The 12,577-nt window shown below is 51.6% G+C and overlaps 1 protein-coding gene across 1 annotated transcript; it reads right to left on the bottom strand.

Moving 5' to 3' along the window:
- Positions 1–755: 755 nt before the first annotated feature.
- On the bottom strand, positions 756–2,211 carry PPP1R35 (protein phosphatase 1 regulatory subunit 35). Its single transcript, XM_032255209.1, has 4 exons — positions 1,620–2,211; positions 1,327–1,543; positions 1,103–1,239; positions 756–1,007 (listed from the first exon to the last, which is right to left on the bottom strand). The coding sequence occupies exons 1-4, from the start codon at positions 1,848–1,850 to the stop codon at positions 834–836; spliced, it is 759 nt and encodes a 252-aa protein (XP_032111100.1). The 5' UTR covers positions 1,851–2,211; the 3' UTR covers positions 756–833.
- Positions 2,212–12,577: the final 10,366 nt, after the last annotated feature.

The raw sequence follows: 12,577 nt of genomic DNA, 5'->3' as shown, positions 1-12,577 counted from the left end.
TTCTCCTGCCTCAGGCTCTGGAGTAGCTGGAATTACAGGCCGGAAGCCCAACTAATTTTTTGTATTTTTAGTAGAGATGGGGTTTCACCATGATGGCCAGGTTGGTCTCAAACTCTTGACCTCAGGTGATCCACCCACCTCAACCTCCCAAAGTGCTTGGATTACAGGCGGAAGCCACCATGCCTGGCCAGAAGACTAACTTGTCAATGGAGATAGAAAAAAAGTGCTTTGGATCAAATGCTCATAGATAGACCAGACACCTTTTTGGTGCTGTGGAATCAGATTTATAGGCAGTTTACAACATGAAGCTCTTTGGGGACTTGACAGGTGTTACTGGAACTTCAAATTTTACTCGGGTGTAACAGGATAGGCAAGGCCCTTAAAGGTAAAAAGGAGATAATTTCAGTAACTCGGTGCAAGCAGCTGGCTTGCAAGCTCCTTAAGGCAGGTTATCCGAGAAGGCCTCCGTGAATTGTGATAGGCTGCATTTCCAAAAATCAGAATAAGTGGTACAGAGAACAATTGCCTGATATAAAACAGGCATTAGCTGTGGCTGAAATAAGAGAGAGGTGGGTAAGGTTGCAAACTGAGGGATATCTAAACCTCTAACGTGGACAGTGTTTTCTACTTGCCATGACTCCAAGTTCCTAAAAAGCCTCCAAACTCAACTTCCAGGCAGCTTCCAACTTGAGGCTAAATGGACAAACCCCCTAGAGAGATTTTAACCCCATTTTAGGCCTCCAAGAAGAGTCCCATTTATCAGCAAAATTACTTTATTCTTATGAATAGTTTAACACAAAATTACGAATTAGCCCTCCAAGAATCGTTGGGGTCTACGCTTCCCATCGCCTCAGCGTCCGGTGCATGAGGAAGGTGTCCTCTGAAGGGCGGGGCCGGAGTTGAAGCCGGAGAGGGGGCAGACCGTCCAGGGTCAAGTGTGGAGATTCATAAAATAGCGTTTCTGGGTCACACAAGATGGTCATGTCTGGCCCCGGCCCAGGTGGCTCCTGCTGAGAGGTGGGGCCCAAAGCAAGGTTACACTGGGAGGAAGGATCCGGGGAAGAGGGTACATGGAGGAAGCCCCATGCCCAGATCGCATCACCTTTGGGGGCGGGGCTCGAGCCTGCGGCGGCAGGAGTGCCAATTTCTCCCTGAGCGCGGCGTTCAGAACCTGTTCCTCCGGCACCTGCAGGCTCACCAGGTCTCGGAAGAGCCTCTTGGAGCGCGGCACGTTCAGCCCTGAGAGCGCAGCGAGGACAGAGGTGAGCGGTGCCCCTTCGCCCTCACTCCCGCGCGCGCGGCCGGCCGCCCGCCCGCCCCCCTCACCCTCGGACACGCTCTCCTCCAGGCCGCAGCGGATCTGGAACGACTTTCTCAGCTGTTCCTCCACGGCTTTCGCGGCATCAAAGTGGCTCCCGGCTGCGGCTCTCAGCTCCAGGCCCAAGGCCAGGCTGCTCTGAAGCGCGGGCATCTCTAGCTCCTGCGGCGCCGCGGGCTGAGGCTCGGACCGCACCGGGGAAGGTGGTGCCAGGCGGAAACGGACCTGGGAGCAAGGGGCAGGGCGGTGACCAGGTGGGCGCGGGGCTATCGTGGGCCGTGGACCAGCCTCCCTCGCTCACCTGCCGCCGCTGCCGACCCGCGCCCCGCCGCTCCGCCCTCCCCTTCCGCCGCCCAGGGCTGCCACGCCGCGGCTCGGGGCTGTCAGGCCGCGGACTCAGGCTCAAGTCCAGGCCGGGCTCGGGCACTGGGGCTCGGGGTTCCGGGACTCGGGGCTCCGGGGGTGGCCCCGGGACCGCCGCGGCTTCTTCCCCGTCCACCGACTCCAACTCTGAGTCCCCACAGCCCATCATCTTTGAAGGTGCCCTGGGGATGCGGGGGTCTCAGGCGGTCCAAGGGTCACGGTACACAGCCTCTGGCCACCTTCTCCTCTCCCCCGCCCCTCCCAGACGCCGCTACCGGAAACCTTACCTTCGGGGGCGGAGTCAGCAACCCCGCCCACCCTATTGGCGCTCCCAGACGTCATTCCCTCGCCCCGCCCCCAAGTTCCTGGCGGGCTTCCTCACTCACAGCCTCCGCACCGCCCCCAAGCCGTCGTGTTTTTGAGCTGTGGCAGGTTGAAGCCCTACGGGACCTCATCAAGGCCACTCTTACTCTTGAAAACTGCTATGGCTGACCAGCCCAGAGGAATCTTAATCTGGCTCGTGCTGCGATGCCCAGTGTGTCAGTCCTCATTCCTGGGGCGCCAAATGGGACATTTTTTTTTTTCTTTTTGAGACGGAGTCTCGTTCTGTTGCCCAAGCTGGAGTGTAGTGGCGCAATCTCGGCTCACTGCAACCTCTGCCTCCCGGATTCAAGCGATTCTCCTGCCTCAGCCTCCTGAGTAGCTGGGATTACAGACGCGCATCACCACACCTGGCTAATTTTTGTATTTTTAGTAGAGGTGAGGTTTCACCATGTTGGTCAGGCTGGTCTCAAACTCCTGACCTCATGATCCTCCCGCCTCGGCCTCCCAAAGTGCTGAGATTACAGGCATGAGCCACTGCGTCCAGTCATAAATGGGGCAGCTTAAACGTAATGGTCCAGTGTGCCCTGACCTCCCCACTCGGACCTCCACAGCATTTCTGGTGTTCAGTCACTCCGACCAGAGCTTCTTCCCCTGTATGAGTGAGGGTGGGGGTCGCCCACCCCACCCTGGGCTCCCTCCTGGGGCACACCCACTCTTGCGGCTTTTTTTTTTTTTGGAGACGGAGTTTCGCTCTTGTTACCCAGGCTGGAGTGCAATGGCGCGAACTCGGCTCACTGCAACCTCCGCCTCTTGGGTTCAGGCAATTCTCCTGCCTCAGCCTCCCGAGTAGCTGGGATTACAGGCACGCGCCACCATGCCCAGCTGATTTTTTGTAGTTTTAGTAGAGACGGGGTTTCACCGTGTTGACCAGGATGGTCTCGATCTCTTGACCTCGTGATCCACCCGCCTCGGCCTCCCAAAATGCCGGGATTACAGGCGTGAGCCACCGCGCCCGGCCTCTTGCGGCTTTTTGTAACTACTTTTCCCTTGGAGAGTTTCCTGAAATACTAATTTGTATAAAAAATAGATATCTGGTTTGGGTGCGGTGGCGCATGCCTACAATTCCAACTCTTTGGGAGGCTGAGGCGGGAAGTTGGCTTGAAGCCAGGAGTTGGAGACCAGCCTGGGCAACATAGGGAGACCCTACCCCACAAAACTGAATCTCAACCAAAAAAATTTTCTTAATTTAGCTGGGTGTGGTGTAGTCCTGTAGTCCCAGCTACTGGGGAGGCTGAGGAGGAAGGATCACTTGAGCCCAGGAGTTCCAGGCTGCAGTGAGCTCTGATGGTACCACTGTGCTCTAGCCTGGGCAACAGAGCCAGATCCTGTCTCAAAAACAAACAAAAAACTCTGAATTGTGGGTTCAGTGCTTTTTGTTTATTTGTTTGAGACACAGTGTCTGTTGTCCAGGCTGGAGTGCAGTGGCACAATCTCAGCTACTACAACCTCTGCCTTCCATGTTCAAGCAATTCTCCCACCCTAGCCTCCCAAGTAGCTGGGATTACAGGTGCCTGCCACCAGCCTGGCTAATTTTTTTGTATTTACAGTAGAGACAGAGTTTTAACATGTTGGCGAGGTTGGTCTCGAACTCCTGACCTCAAGTGGTCCACCTGCCTTGGTCTCCCAAAGTACTGTGATTACAGGCAGTAGCCACCATACCCCACTTGCATTCAGTTTTTTTTTTCTCAATGTCAGTGGATTTAATCTGGGCCCTGAGCTTCTCCAGGTAGCAGAAGACCCCTGAACTGCAGAACAGGAAATGAGTATTCCCACCTGCTCCCTATGTTACTTGGGGAAGGGCCCCTTAATTCTGTGAGCCTCCGTTTATTTTTGTGTAAAATGTAAGTGGATTCAGGAATCCTTTCTTTTTTTAAATTATCCAAACTGCTTCAAAAAAAGTTCAGGAATCTTGAGGCTTTCCTGGAATTTATTCATGCTCAGTCAACAGACATGTTTGTGTACCATTTTTCATTATGAGTTTCCACATTGTTCATTTTCTCTTTCCTGGAAGTGCTGTGGAACGTCAGATGGAATGGATAGCATAGCCCACATTTTACAAAAAGGGTTTTTTTTTTTAAGGAAGATCTCAGTGGTAAAACACCAGAGGCTTTCCTGCTAAAGTCAGGAATAAAGTATGCCTACTATCTCTACTGTTCAGCTGGGAAAAGGAATAGTGAGGTACAAGTATAAATTTTTAAACTGGGAGTATAAATTAAAATTTTTTAATGTTGACATAAGAGGGAAAGAATAGAATGAAGGACAAAGAGCCTAGATGCCTCTGAATATACTTTGTTTTGTATATTTGACTTTGGAAATGTATATTTTATATAATTGTATTAAAAAATTGAAAAGTCAGGCTAGGCGCAGTGACTCATCCCTGTAATCTCAGCACTTTGAGGTCAAGGCAGGCTGATCGCTTGAGGTCAGGAGTTCAAGACCAGCCTGGCCAATATGGTGAAACCCCATCTCTACAAAAAATACAAAAATTAGCCCAGCGTGGTGGTGCACACCTGTAATCCCAGCTACTCTGGAGGCTGAGGCACAGGAATCGATTGAACCTAGGAGGCAGATATTGCAGTGAACTGAGATCCTGCAGCTGCACTCCAGCCTGGGTGACAGAGCGAGACTACATCTCAGAAAATAATAATAAAATACAAATACAGAAAAATTAGCTGGGTGTGGTGACAGGCACCTGTAGTCCCAGCTACTTGGGAGGCTAAGGCAGGACAATCATTTGAACTCAGGAGGCAGAGGTTTCTGTGAGCCAAGACTGTGCCACTTCACTCCAGCCTGGGTGACAGAGCTAGACTGTCGCAAAAACAAAAAATCATGGTGTATTTTACCTTAAATTGAAAAGTATCAAGGCTGAGCACAGTGGCTCACATATGTAATCCCAGCACTTTAGGAGGCCAAGGCAGACAGGTTGCCTGAGCTCAGGAGTTCTAGATCAGCCTGGGCAACATGGCAAAACCTCGTCTGTACTAAAAAGTACAAAAAACCGTCCGGACACTGTGGCTCACGCCAGTAATCCCAGCACTTTGGGAGGCCAAGGAGGGTGGATCACAAGGTCAGGAATTTGATATGGTGAATCCTGACCAATATGGTGAAACCCCATCTCTACTAAAAATACAAAAATTAGCCAGGTGTGGTGGCACGCACCTGTAATCCCAGCTATTCAGGAGGCTGAGGCAGGAGAATCGCTTGAACTCAGGAGGCAGAGGTTGCAGTGAGCCAAGGAGTCGCCACTGTACTCCAGCCTGGGCAACAGAGCAAGACGCTGTCACAAGAAAAAAAAGTTGGGATTGGGAACAGTGTTTGAGGGTACATGGTTGAAACAAAATTAGCCAAATATTGATGATTGCTGAAGGGGGATTTTATTACTATATTTTCTCTACTTTTGCATATACTTGAACATTTCTATGACTAAATGTTTTTTGTTTTTTTAAAAAAGGAGGCTGGCTGTCGGGCAGCCGGTTAGCTTAGTTGGTTAGCAAACGGACCGCCTGACAATTAAAAAAAAAAGGAGGCTGGCGCAGCTTTGGCATGCAGGAAGTGTTGGAGCTGAAACTCAAAACTGTCCCCCAGGCCTTGGCTGTGCTGATAAATATCTAGGCCCTACAGGAATTCCTGTTCATGAACCCAGTAAACGCAACCCCTCAGCCTTAAAATCTAGTCATTATCTCATCTAGGGCCCCAGATGAAATCAAGCCATTCCATTTGCCCAGTTTACATTGCGGGTCTCTAAAGTGGAAAGTTCACCCATGATTTTAAGAAAACAGTACGAATATCAGGATAGGTAAGTGGAGGTGAAGGAGGTGAGAGTTCTTGGTCCTGCCCACATTCTTCTTAAGTTATTTTGTCTGGCCCAGACCGGGAGGCCAGGAATTGCTTTTCCTCTTAAAAAAAAAAAAAAAAAAAAAAAGGTTGTGGGGAGGGCAGGGTACAGCAGCTCATGCCTGTAATTCCAGCACTTTGGGAGGCCAAGGCAGGCAGATCACTTGAGGGCAGGAGTTCGAGACCAACCTGAGCAACACAGTGAAACCCTGTCTCTACTAAAACTACAAAAAACTAGCTGGACATGGTGGTGTGTGCCTGTAATTCCAGCTACTTAGGAGGCCGAGGCATGAGAATCACTGGAACTCGAGAGGCAGAGGTTGCAGTGAGCCAAGATGGCATGACTGCACTCCAGCCTGGGCGACAGAGCAAGACTCTGTCTCAAAAAAAAAAAAAAAGGTAGGACACGGTGGCTCATGCCTGTAATTCCAGCACTTTGGGAGGTGGAGGCAGGAGGATTCCTTTGAGGCCAGGAGTTCAAGACCAGCCTGGGCAACATAGTGAGACCCCGTCTCTACAAAACAATTAAAAATTAGCCAGGTACGGTGGTGCATGCTTGTAGTCCCAGGTACTGGGGAGGTTGAGGTGGGAGAATCCCTTGAGCCCAGGACTTTGAGGCTGCAGTAAGCAATAAGTACACTACTGCACTCCAGCCTGGGCAACAGAGCAACACCCCATCTCTTAGATATTATTTATTATATTATAGAAGACTTTTGATTGGGTTAGACCTCACCAGTTAGAGATGCTCCCTTTAGTCATCTGAGGCTGCTGAGTGAGGTAATCCCAGGCCTGGTTGCTAGTTTGAAGAAAGCAAGTCTCAGTGTTGGAAGGGGCCATTCAAGGTCATCCCTGAGCTTCTGCTGAGCCAGGTGCTATGCGTGGGCTAGGTGGGACAGGAGACAGGTCAGCATCCAGGGTCCTTCAAAGGACCAGGTCCTTAAGAAGGGATAGGATGAAAATGAAAAAAAAGAAAAAAAAAAAAAAGAAGGGATAGGATGGCTCCAATGCTGCTGTCCACTGCATGGTGTGGCTGAGACTGCTACAGAAGACACATGAGAAGACCTGCCAGGGTTGGGGGATGGGAAAGGAGCAAGGACTCCATCCCGGAAGTCACCCCCAAATAGGGCCAAGAAAGATCAGAGAGACAGCAAACCTCTAATACCACCCTCTGCAAACCCCACCTAAGGTGACCCCTCACCTCCTGTCTCATCACACTGGCCTGTGACTAAAGGCCAACCCAGAGACACTTTCACACTGATCCCTGTCACTTGAGGCATGCTGGAAGATGGGAACTGCCAACCCTCCACACACACACACACACACATCCAGGCTCCTCGCCCCAGAGTACACGTTCTCATTCTATTCCATCTTGGAGGCTGGCAGGGTGAACCCCCAGCAGGTCAGGTAGGTCTGAGATGTATCAGCCTGAACTCATGACTCCAACCTACCCTCACTCCTTCGTCCCAACCCAGAAGGAAGAGATCTAGGGAGGAGGGCACACATCAGGCTGCAGGCCAACATGCTGACTCAGCCTGGCCTCCCTAGCAGCAGGCTGAGGAACAGGAGGGTTGGGATGAGCCCCATTAGGTATGTGCGAAGTCTGTGGGACATGGGATGATGCCAGCCGCTGGGATGCAGAAAAGTTGGAGGCAGGGGAGAGAGTCTCATTCAGAAGAATTTGTCCGTAATCCAGGCCCAGTGTCATGGCTCATGCCTGTAATCCCAGGACTTTGGGAGGCCAAAGCAGGTGGGTCACTTGAGGTCAGGAGTTCAAGACCAGCCTGGCCAACATAATGAAACTCTGTCTCTACTAAAAATACAAAAATTAGCCAGATGTGGTAGCACGGGCCTGTAATCCCAGCCACTTGGGACGCAGAGGTGGAAGGATTTCTTGAACCCAGGAGGTGGAGGTTGCAGCGAGCTGAGATTGTGCCACTGTACTCCAGCCTGGGCATCAGAGCAAGACGCCATCTAAAAAAATAAATAAAATTAAATTAAAAAAAGATTTTAGCTGCGAATGCTGGCGCATTCCTGTAATCACAGCTACTCACTTGAACCCGGGAGGCAGAGGTTGCAGTGAGCCACCAGCCTGGATGACAGAGTGAAAGTGTGTCACAAATAAGAATTTGTCCAGAATCTGGGTGAGGCAGAGGAAATTGAAAGAAACCAGAAAAGCAAAAAGAAACAAATTTGCAGGATGGGGTGGAGGATGGAGAGTTCAATGGAGCTGAGCACAGCAAGGAGGAGAATATTGGGCTGAGGCCTGAGCTTGCTGGGGAGATGTCCTTGATGTCCACACTGGGAAGAGAAGGTTGATTGATGCCAGTGGTTGGGGCCCCAAAGAGTCCAGGGACAGTCTAGTCAAAGATAGCTGGAGGTAGAAAGGGGGTGGTGGCATGGAAGATGGGGCCATAACCCAGGAAAAGGGAGCCATGGAGAGGGGAAATGAATGCAGAAATTGCCAGCCTCACTCTGGGAGGCAGGTCCCAACAGATCTCCTTAGGAAGGGACCTTGCCCAGGACCTTGGGGAAGTGGATGGAAAGCAGGAAAGCAGCAGATGGTCTGTTAATGAAATTGGACACACAGGCGATATTGAGGGGTCTTGGGGTGGAGAGTGATTCCATGGAATCTTCTAGATTGGACGGGGGGATGCTGGTGTGAGGTTTTTCCACAGTCGGAGAGAGGCTGGTAGAAGAAAAGCAGGTTCTGCTGTGAGGCCAGGTGCAGTGGATCACACCTGTAATGTCAGCCCTTTGAGAGGCCCAGGCGAGGGGAGGTGGGGGGGGACCACGTGAGGACAGGTATTCAAGACCAGCCTGGGAAAGATGGTGAAACCCTGTCTCTACAATAAAAACACAAAAAAATTAGCCAAGTGTGGTGGTGTGTACCTGTAGTCCCAGCTACTCAGGAGGCTGAGGCTGGAGGATCACTTGAGCCCAGGAATTCAAGACCAGCCTGAGGTGGTCAAGACCCCATCTCTAAAAAGATTTAAAAAGTTAGCCAGGCATGGTGGTGTGTGCCTGTAGTTCTAGCTACTTCGGAGGCTGAGGCAGGAGGATCCCTTGAGTCCAGGAATTTGTGGTTGCACTGAGCTATGATTGTGCCCCTTCACTCCAGTCTGGATGAGTGAGACCCTGTCTCTAAAAATAAATAAGCCAGGTGCAATGCCTCATGCCTGTAATCTCAGCACTTTGGAAGGCCAAAGAGGGAGGATCACTTGAGCCCAGGTCAAGGCTACAGTGAGCTATGATCACACCATGGCATTCCAGTCTGAGCAATGAAGCCAGACTCTGTCTCTAAATAAATAAATAAAAAGATATTTTTCACGTATGAATGGACTCCTAGGAATCCAAGCCTGGAAATGGAGAGGCTGAAGCCCTTGCCTCCCTACCTCCTCCCAGCCCTGCCCCATCTCTCCCCCAGCCTCCCTGGGCTTCAGTCCCAGCTCCAGTGCCTACTGACCATGTGAGCTGTAAGCTGGGGATCATTCCCTTTCCCCTAAGAGCCCTCCCTCCCTCATCTGAACACCGGGGAAATGACTGGTCTCATGTGGTTGCCAGAGCTCAGTTGGAGCCCTCAGAAGGTCAAGTCCTTGTTGTTCAGGAGCTGATGAGATCATGGCACGTGTGCCTTTGACCTCTGTCCTTCCTCCTTCCACATCTTTGACTCTCAGCCTGTCCTCTCCTCCTCTAGACAACCTCTGGGACCATCCAGTCCTGTTCCCATGCTCTTTGTTTCTGCAGCAGATGAGCTGGATGTTGGGGATGCTGGGACATAAAAGGCCCCTGGTCTCTCTGCCAGTGGGCTCTGAGGCAGTGGGCTCTGAGCCTCCCGCCTTGGGCCCCTGTTAGCTGGCCCCACACGTGCCCCCTTCAGCCCCAGCCCTGCTCAGTGGAGAAAGCAGATAAGGCAGGGAATGTGGGCCCCCATTCTAGGAAGCTCAGAATCCCAGGAGGCAGAAGACTCATGCCTCTTACCTGCTCACTGACACCTGCTATTTGCCGGGGCCTGGGAGTGGCATGGACAGCTCTGAGTGGGGCCAGCCTTCCCCCCACCAGGGGTGCAGCACTAGCTCTAATATCCAGGCCACACCAGGCGCCAGGAAAGAGGATGCAAAACTCCATGCAGCCTGTACCAGCCCCAGCCCCTCAAAGGGTGAGTCAGCTCAGCCTCCAGGATGGGAAGGCTTCCTGGAGGAAGCCCTTGAAGAAAGTAGGTGGAACAAGAACTCACTGTTCTCTCTGGGAGTCTGAGACTGCCCTTTCTTTTTCTTTCTTTATTTTTTCAGACAGAGTCTTGCTCTGTTGCCCAGCCCAGGCTTGAGTGCAATGGCACAATCTCAGCTCACTGCAACCTCCACCTCCCAGGTTCAAGTGATTCACCTGCCTCAGCCTCCTGAGTAGCTGGGATTACAGGCGCCTGCCAGCATGCCTGGCTCATTTTCGTATTATTCTTATTTATTTATTTCTTTTTTGAGACAGAGTCTTGCTCTTTCGCCAGGCTGGAGTACAGTGGCACAATTTCGTCTCACTGCAAACTCCATCTCCCAGATTCAAGCAATTCCCCTGCCTCAGCCTCCTGAGGAGCTGGGACTACAAGCGTGCGCCACCACGCTAATTTTTTTTTTTTTTTTTTTTTTATTTAAGAGAGGGGTGGTTTCACCATGGCCAGGATGGTCTCGATTTCCTGACCTCATGATCCACTTGCCTCGGCCTCCCAAAGTACTAGGATTACAGAGCCTCTCCCGTGGTGAGACACTGTGCCTAGCCTCATTTTTGTATTTTTAGTAGAGACCAAGCTTTGCTATGTTGGCCAGACTGGTCTTCAACTCCTGACCTCGTGATCTGCCTGCCTCAGCCTCCCAAAGTGCTGGGATTACAAGTGTGAGTTACCATGCCTGGCCTATTTTTATTTTTTGAGACAGAGTCTCACCTTGTAGCCCAGGCTGGAGTGCAGTGGTAGGAACTCAGCTCACTGCAACCTCTGCCTCCCAGGTTGAAGGAATTCTCCTGCCTCAGGCTCCTGAGTAGCTGGGACTATAGGTGCACGACACTACACCTGGGTAATTTTTATACTTTTAGTAGAAACAGGGTTTCGCCAATTTGGCCAGGCTGGTCTCGAACTCCTGACCTCAGGTGATCCACCTGCCTCAGCCTCCCAAAGGGCTGCAATTACAGGTGTGAGCCACCACGCCTGGCCTGCCCTGTCCCTTTCTGTCTGTGTCTCAGGCCTGTTCAGGTCTGAGCAGGGCAATTCTGCTCAGCTTCACTGACCAGGTGAGTGTCGCTCACGCTGCCCTCCAGACCCTTTGCCTTCCTCTAGATTTTTATTTTATTTTTATTTTGAGACAGGATCTCACTCTGTCACCCAGGCTGGAGTGCAGTAGCACAATCATGGCTCACTGCAGGCTTGACCTCCAGTGCTCAATCAATCCTCCCACCTCAGCCTCCTGAGTAGCTTGGGACTGCAGGCACATGCCACCACGCCCCAAGCCCAGCTCTTTTTTTTTTTTGTAGAGACAGGGTCTTGCCATGTTACCCAGTTTCAAACTCCTAGGCTTAAGAAATCCTCCAGTAGGCCGGGCGCGGTGGCTCAAGCCTGTAATCCCAGCACTTTGGGAGGCCGAGGCGGGTGGATCACGAGGTCAAGAGATCGAGACCATCCTGGTCAACATGGTGAAACCCCGTCTCTACTAAAAATACAAAAAATTAGCTGGGCATAGTGGTGTGTGCCTGTAATCCCAGCTACTCAGGAGGCTGAGGCAGGAGAATTGCCTGAACCCAGGAGGCGGAGGTTGCGGTGAGCCGAGATCGCACCATTGCACTCCAGCCTGGGTAACAAGAGCGAAACTCCGTCTCAAAAAAAAAAAAAAAAGAAATCCTCCAGCTTCGGACTTTCAAAATGTTGGGATTGCAGGCTGGGCCTGCCTTCCTCAACAAGGCAATGGGTGCCGTAGCTCACACAGATGGACCCTGCTCCCATCCCAGGGCCCCTGACTCTCCACCTGTCTCACACCACCTGACCTCTCTCCTCCTGCCTCTGCCCTTATTTCCCTTGGCAGAATCCTGTAATCCCAGCACTTTGAGAAGCCAAGGAAGAAGGATCACTTGAGGCCAGGAGTTTGAAACCAGCCTGGACAACAGAGAGACTCTGTCTCCACAAAACTAAATTAATTAAATTAAAATTTAAAAAACAGACTTAACCTCACTGATGGGGCCCTCAGCCCTGTTTGTGACTCACCTCTGCTTCCAGAGACCTTCTTCCTGATGCCCAAATCAGAATTCAGGAGGCCTAGGATCTAGTGTGTGGCAATTTGTACAATTTCAGCAGTCACAGGAAACAAACACAGGCTGAACCTGAGGCCCAGACCACCCTGTCCCCCAAGGATCTCCCCCGAAAGCCTTCACCTTGGCATTATCCCCATCTCTGCAGGGCTGGAATCAGAGGGTCTGGGGACCCATGGAGGGAAGGATTTGATCATGAAGGCCCATCTTCCCCTGAAAGGGCCTCTACAGGCCCAGAGAGTTGCCAAGGGAAATAAGGGCAGAGGCAGGAGGAGAGAGGTCAGGTGGTGTGAGACAGGTGGAGAGTCAGAGGCCCTGGGATGGGAGCAGGGTTCATCTGTGTGGGGAAGCAGATGAGGGGGCCATGCTTAGGGGAGGTCTTGTGGGAAGGAG

Source organism: Sapajus apella, unplaced genomic scaffold (genome assembly GCF_009761245.1).
Source record: "Sapajus apella isolate SASKATOON/1434 unplaced genomic scaffold, GSC_monkey_1.0 scaffold88, whole genome shotgun sequence".
Taxonomy (NCBI): domain Eukaryota; kingdom Metazoa; phylum Chordata; class Mammalia; order Primates; family Cebidae; genus Sapajus; species Sapajus apella.
Note: the sequence above shows the minus strand (reverse complement) of the source record. Positions and strands in the feature narration are given on the sequence as shown.

Excerpts from the sequence above, each read along its gene's own strand:
- PPP1R35 (XM_032255209.1), bottom strand. The coding sequence starts at position 1,850 with ATGATGGGCTGTGGGGACTCAGAGTTGGAGTCGGTGGACGGGGAAGAA. Across the intron at positions 1,544-1,619 it reads CGGGTCGGCAGCGGCGGCAG|GTCCGTTTCCGCCTGGCACC; the intron begins GTGAGCGAGGGA and ends CCTTGCTCCCAG. Across the intron at positions 1,008-1,102 it reads CTCGAGCCCCGCCCCCAAAG|GAGCCACCTGGGCCGGGGCC; the intron begins GTGATGCGATCT and ends ACCTCTCAGCAG.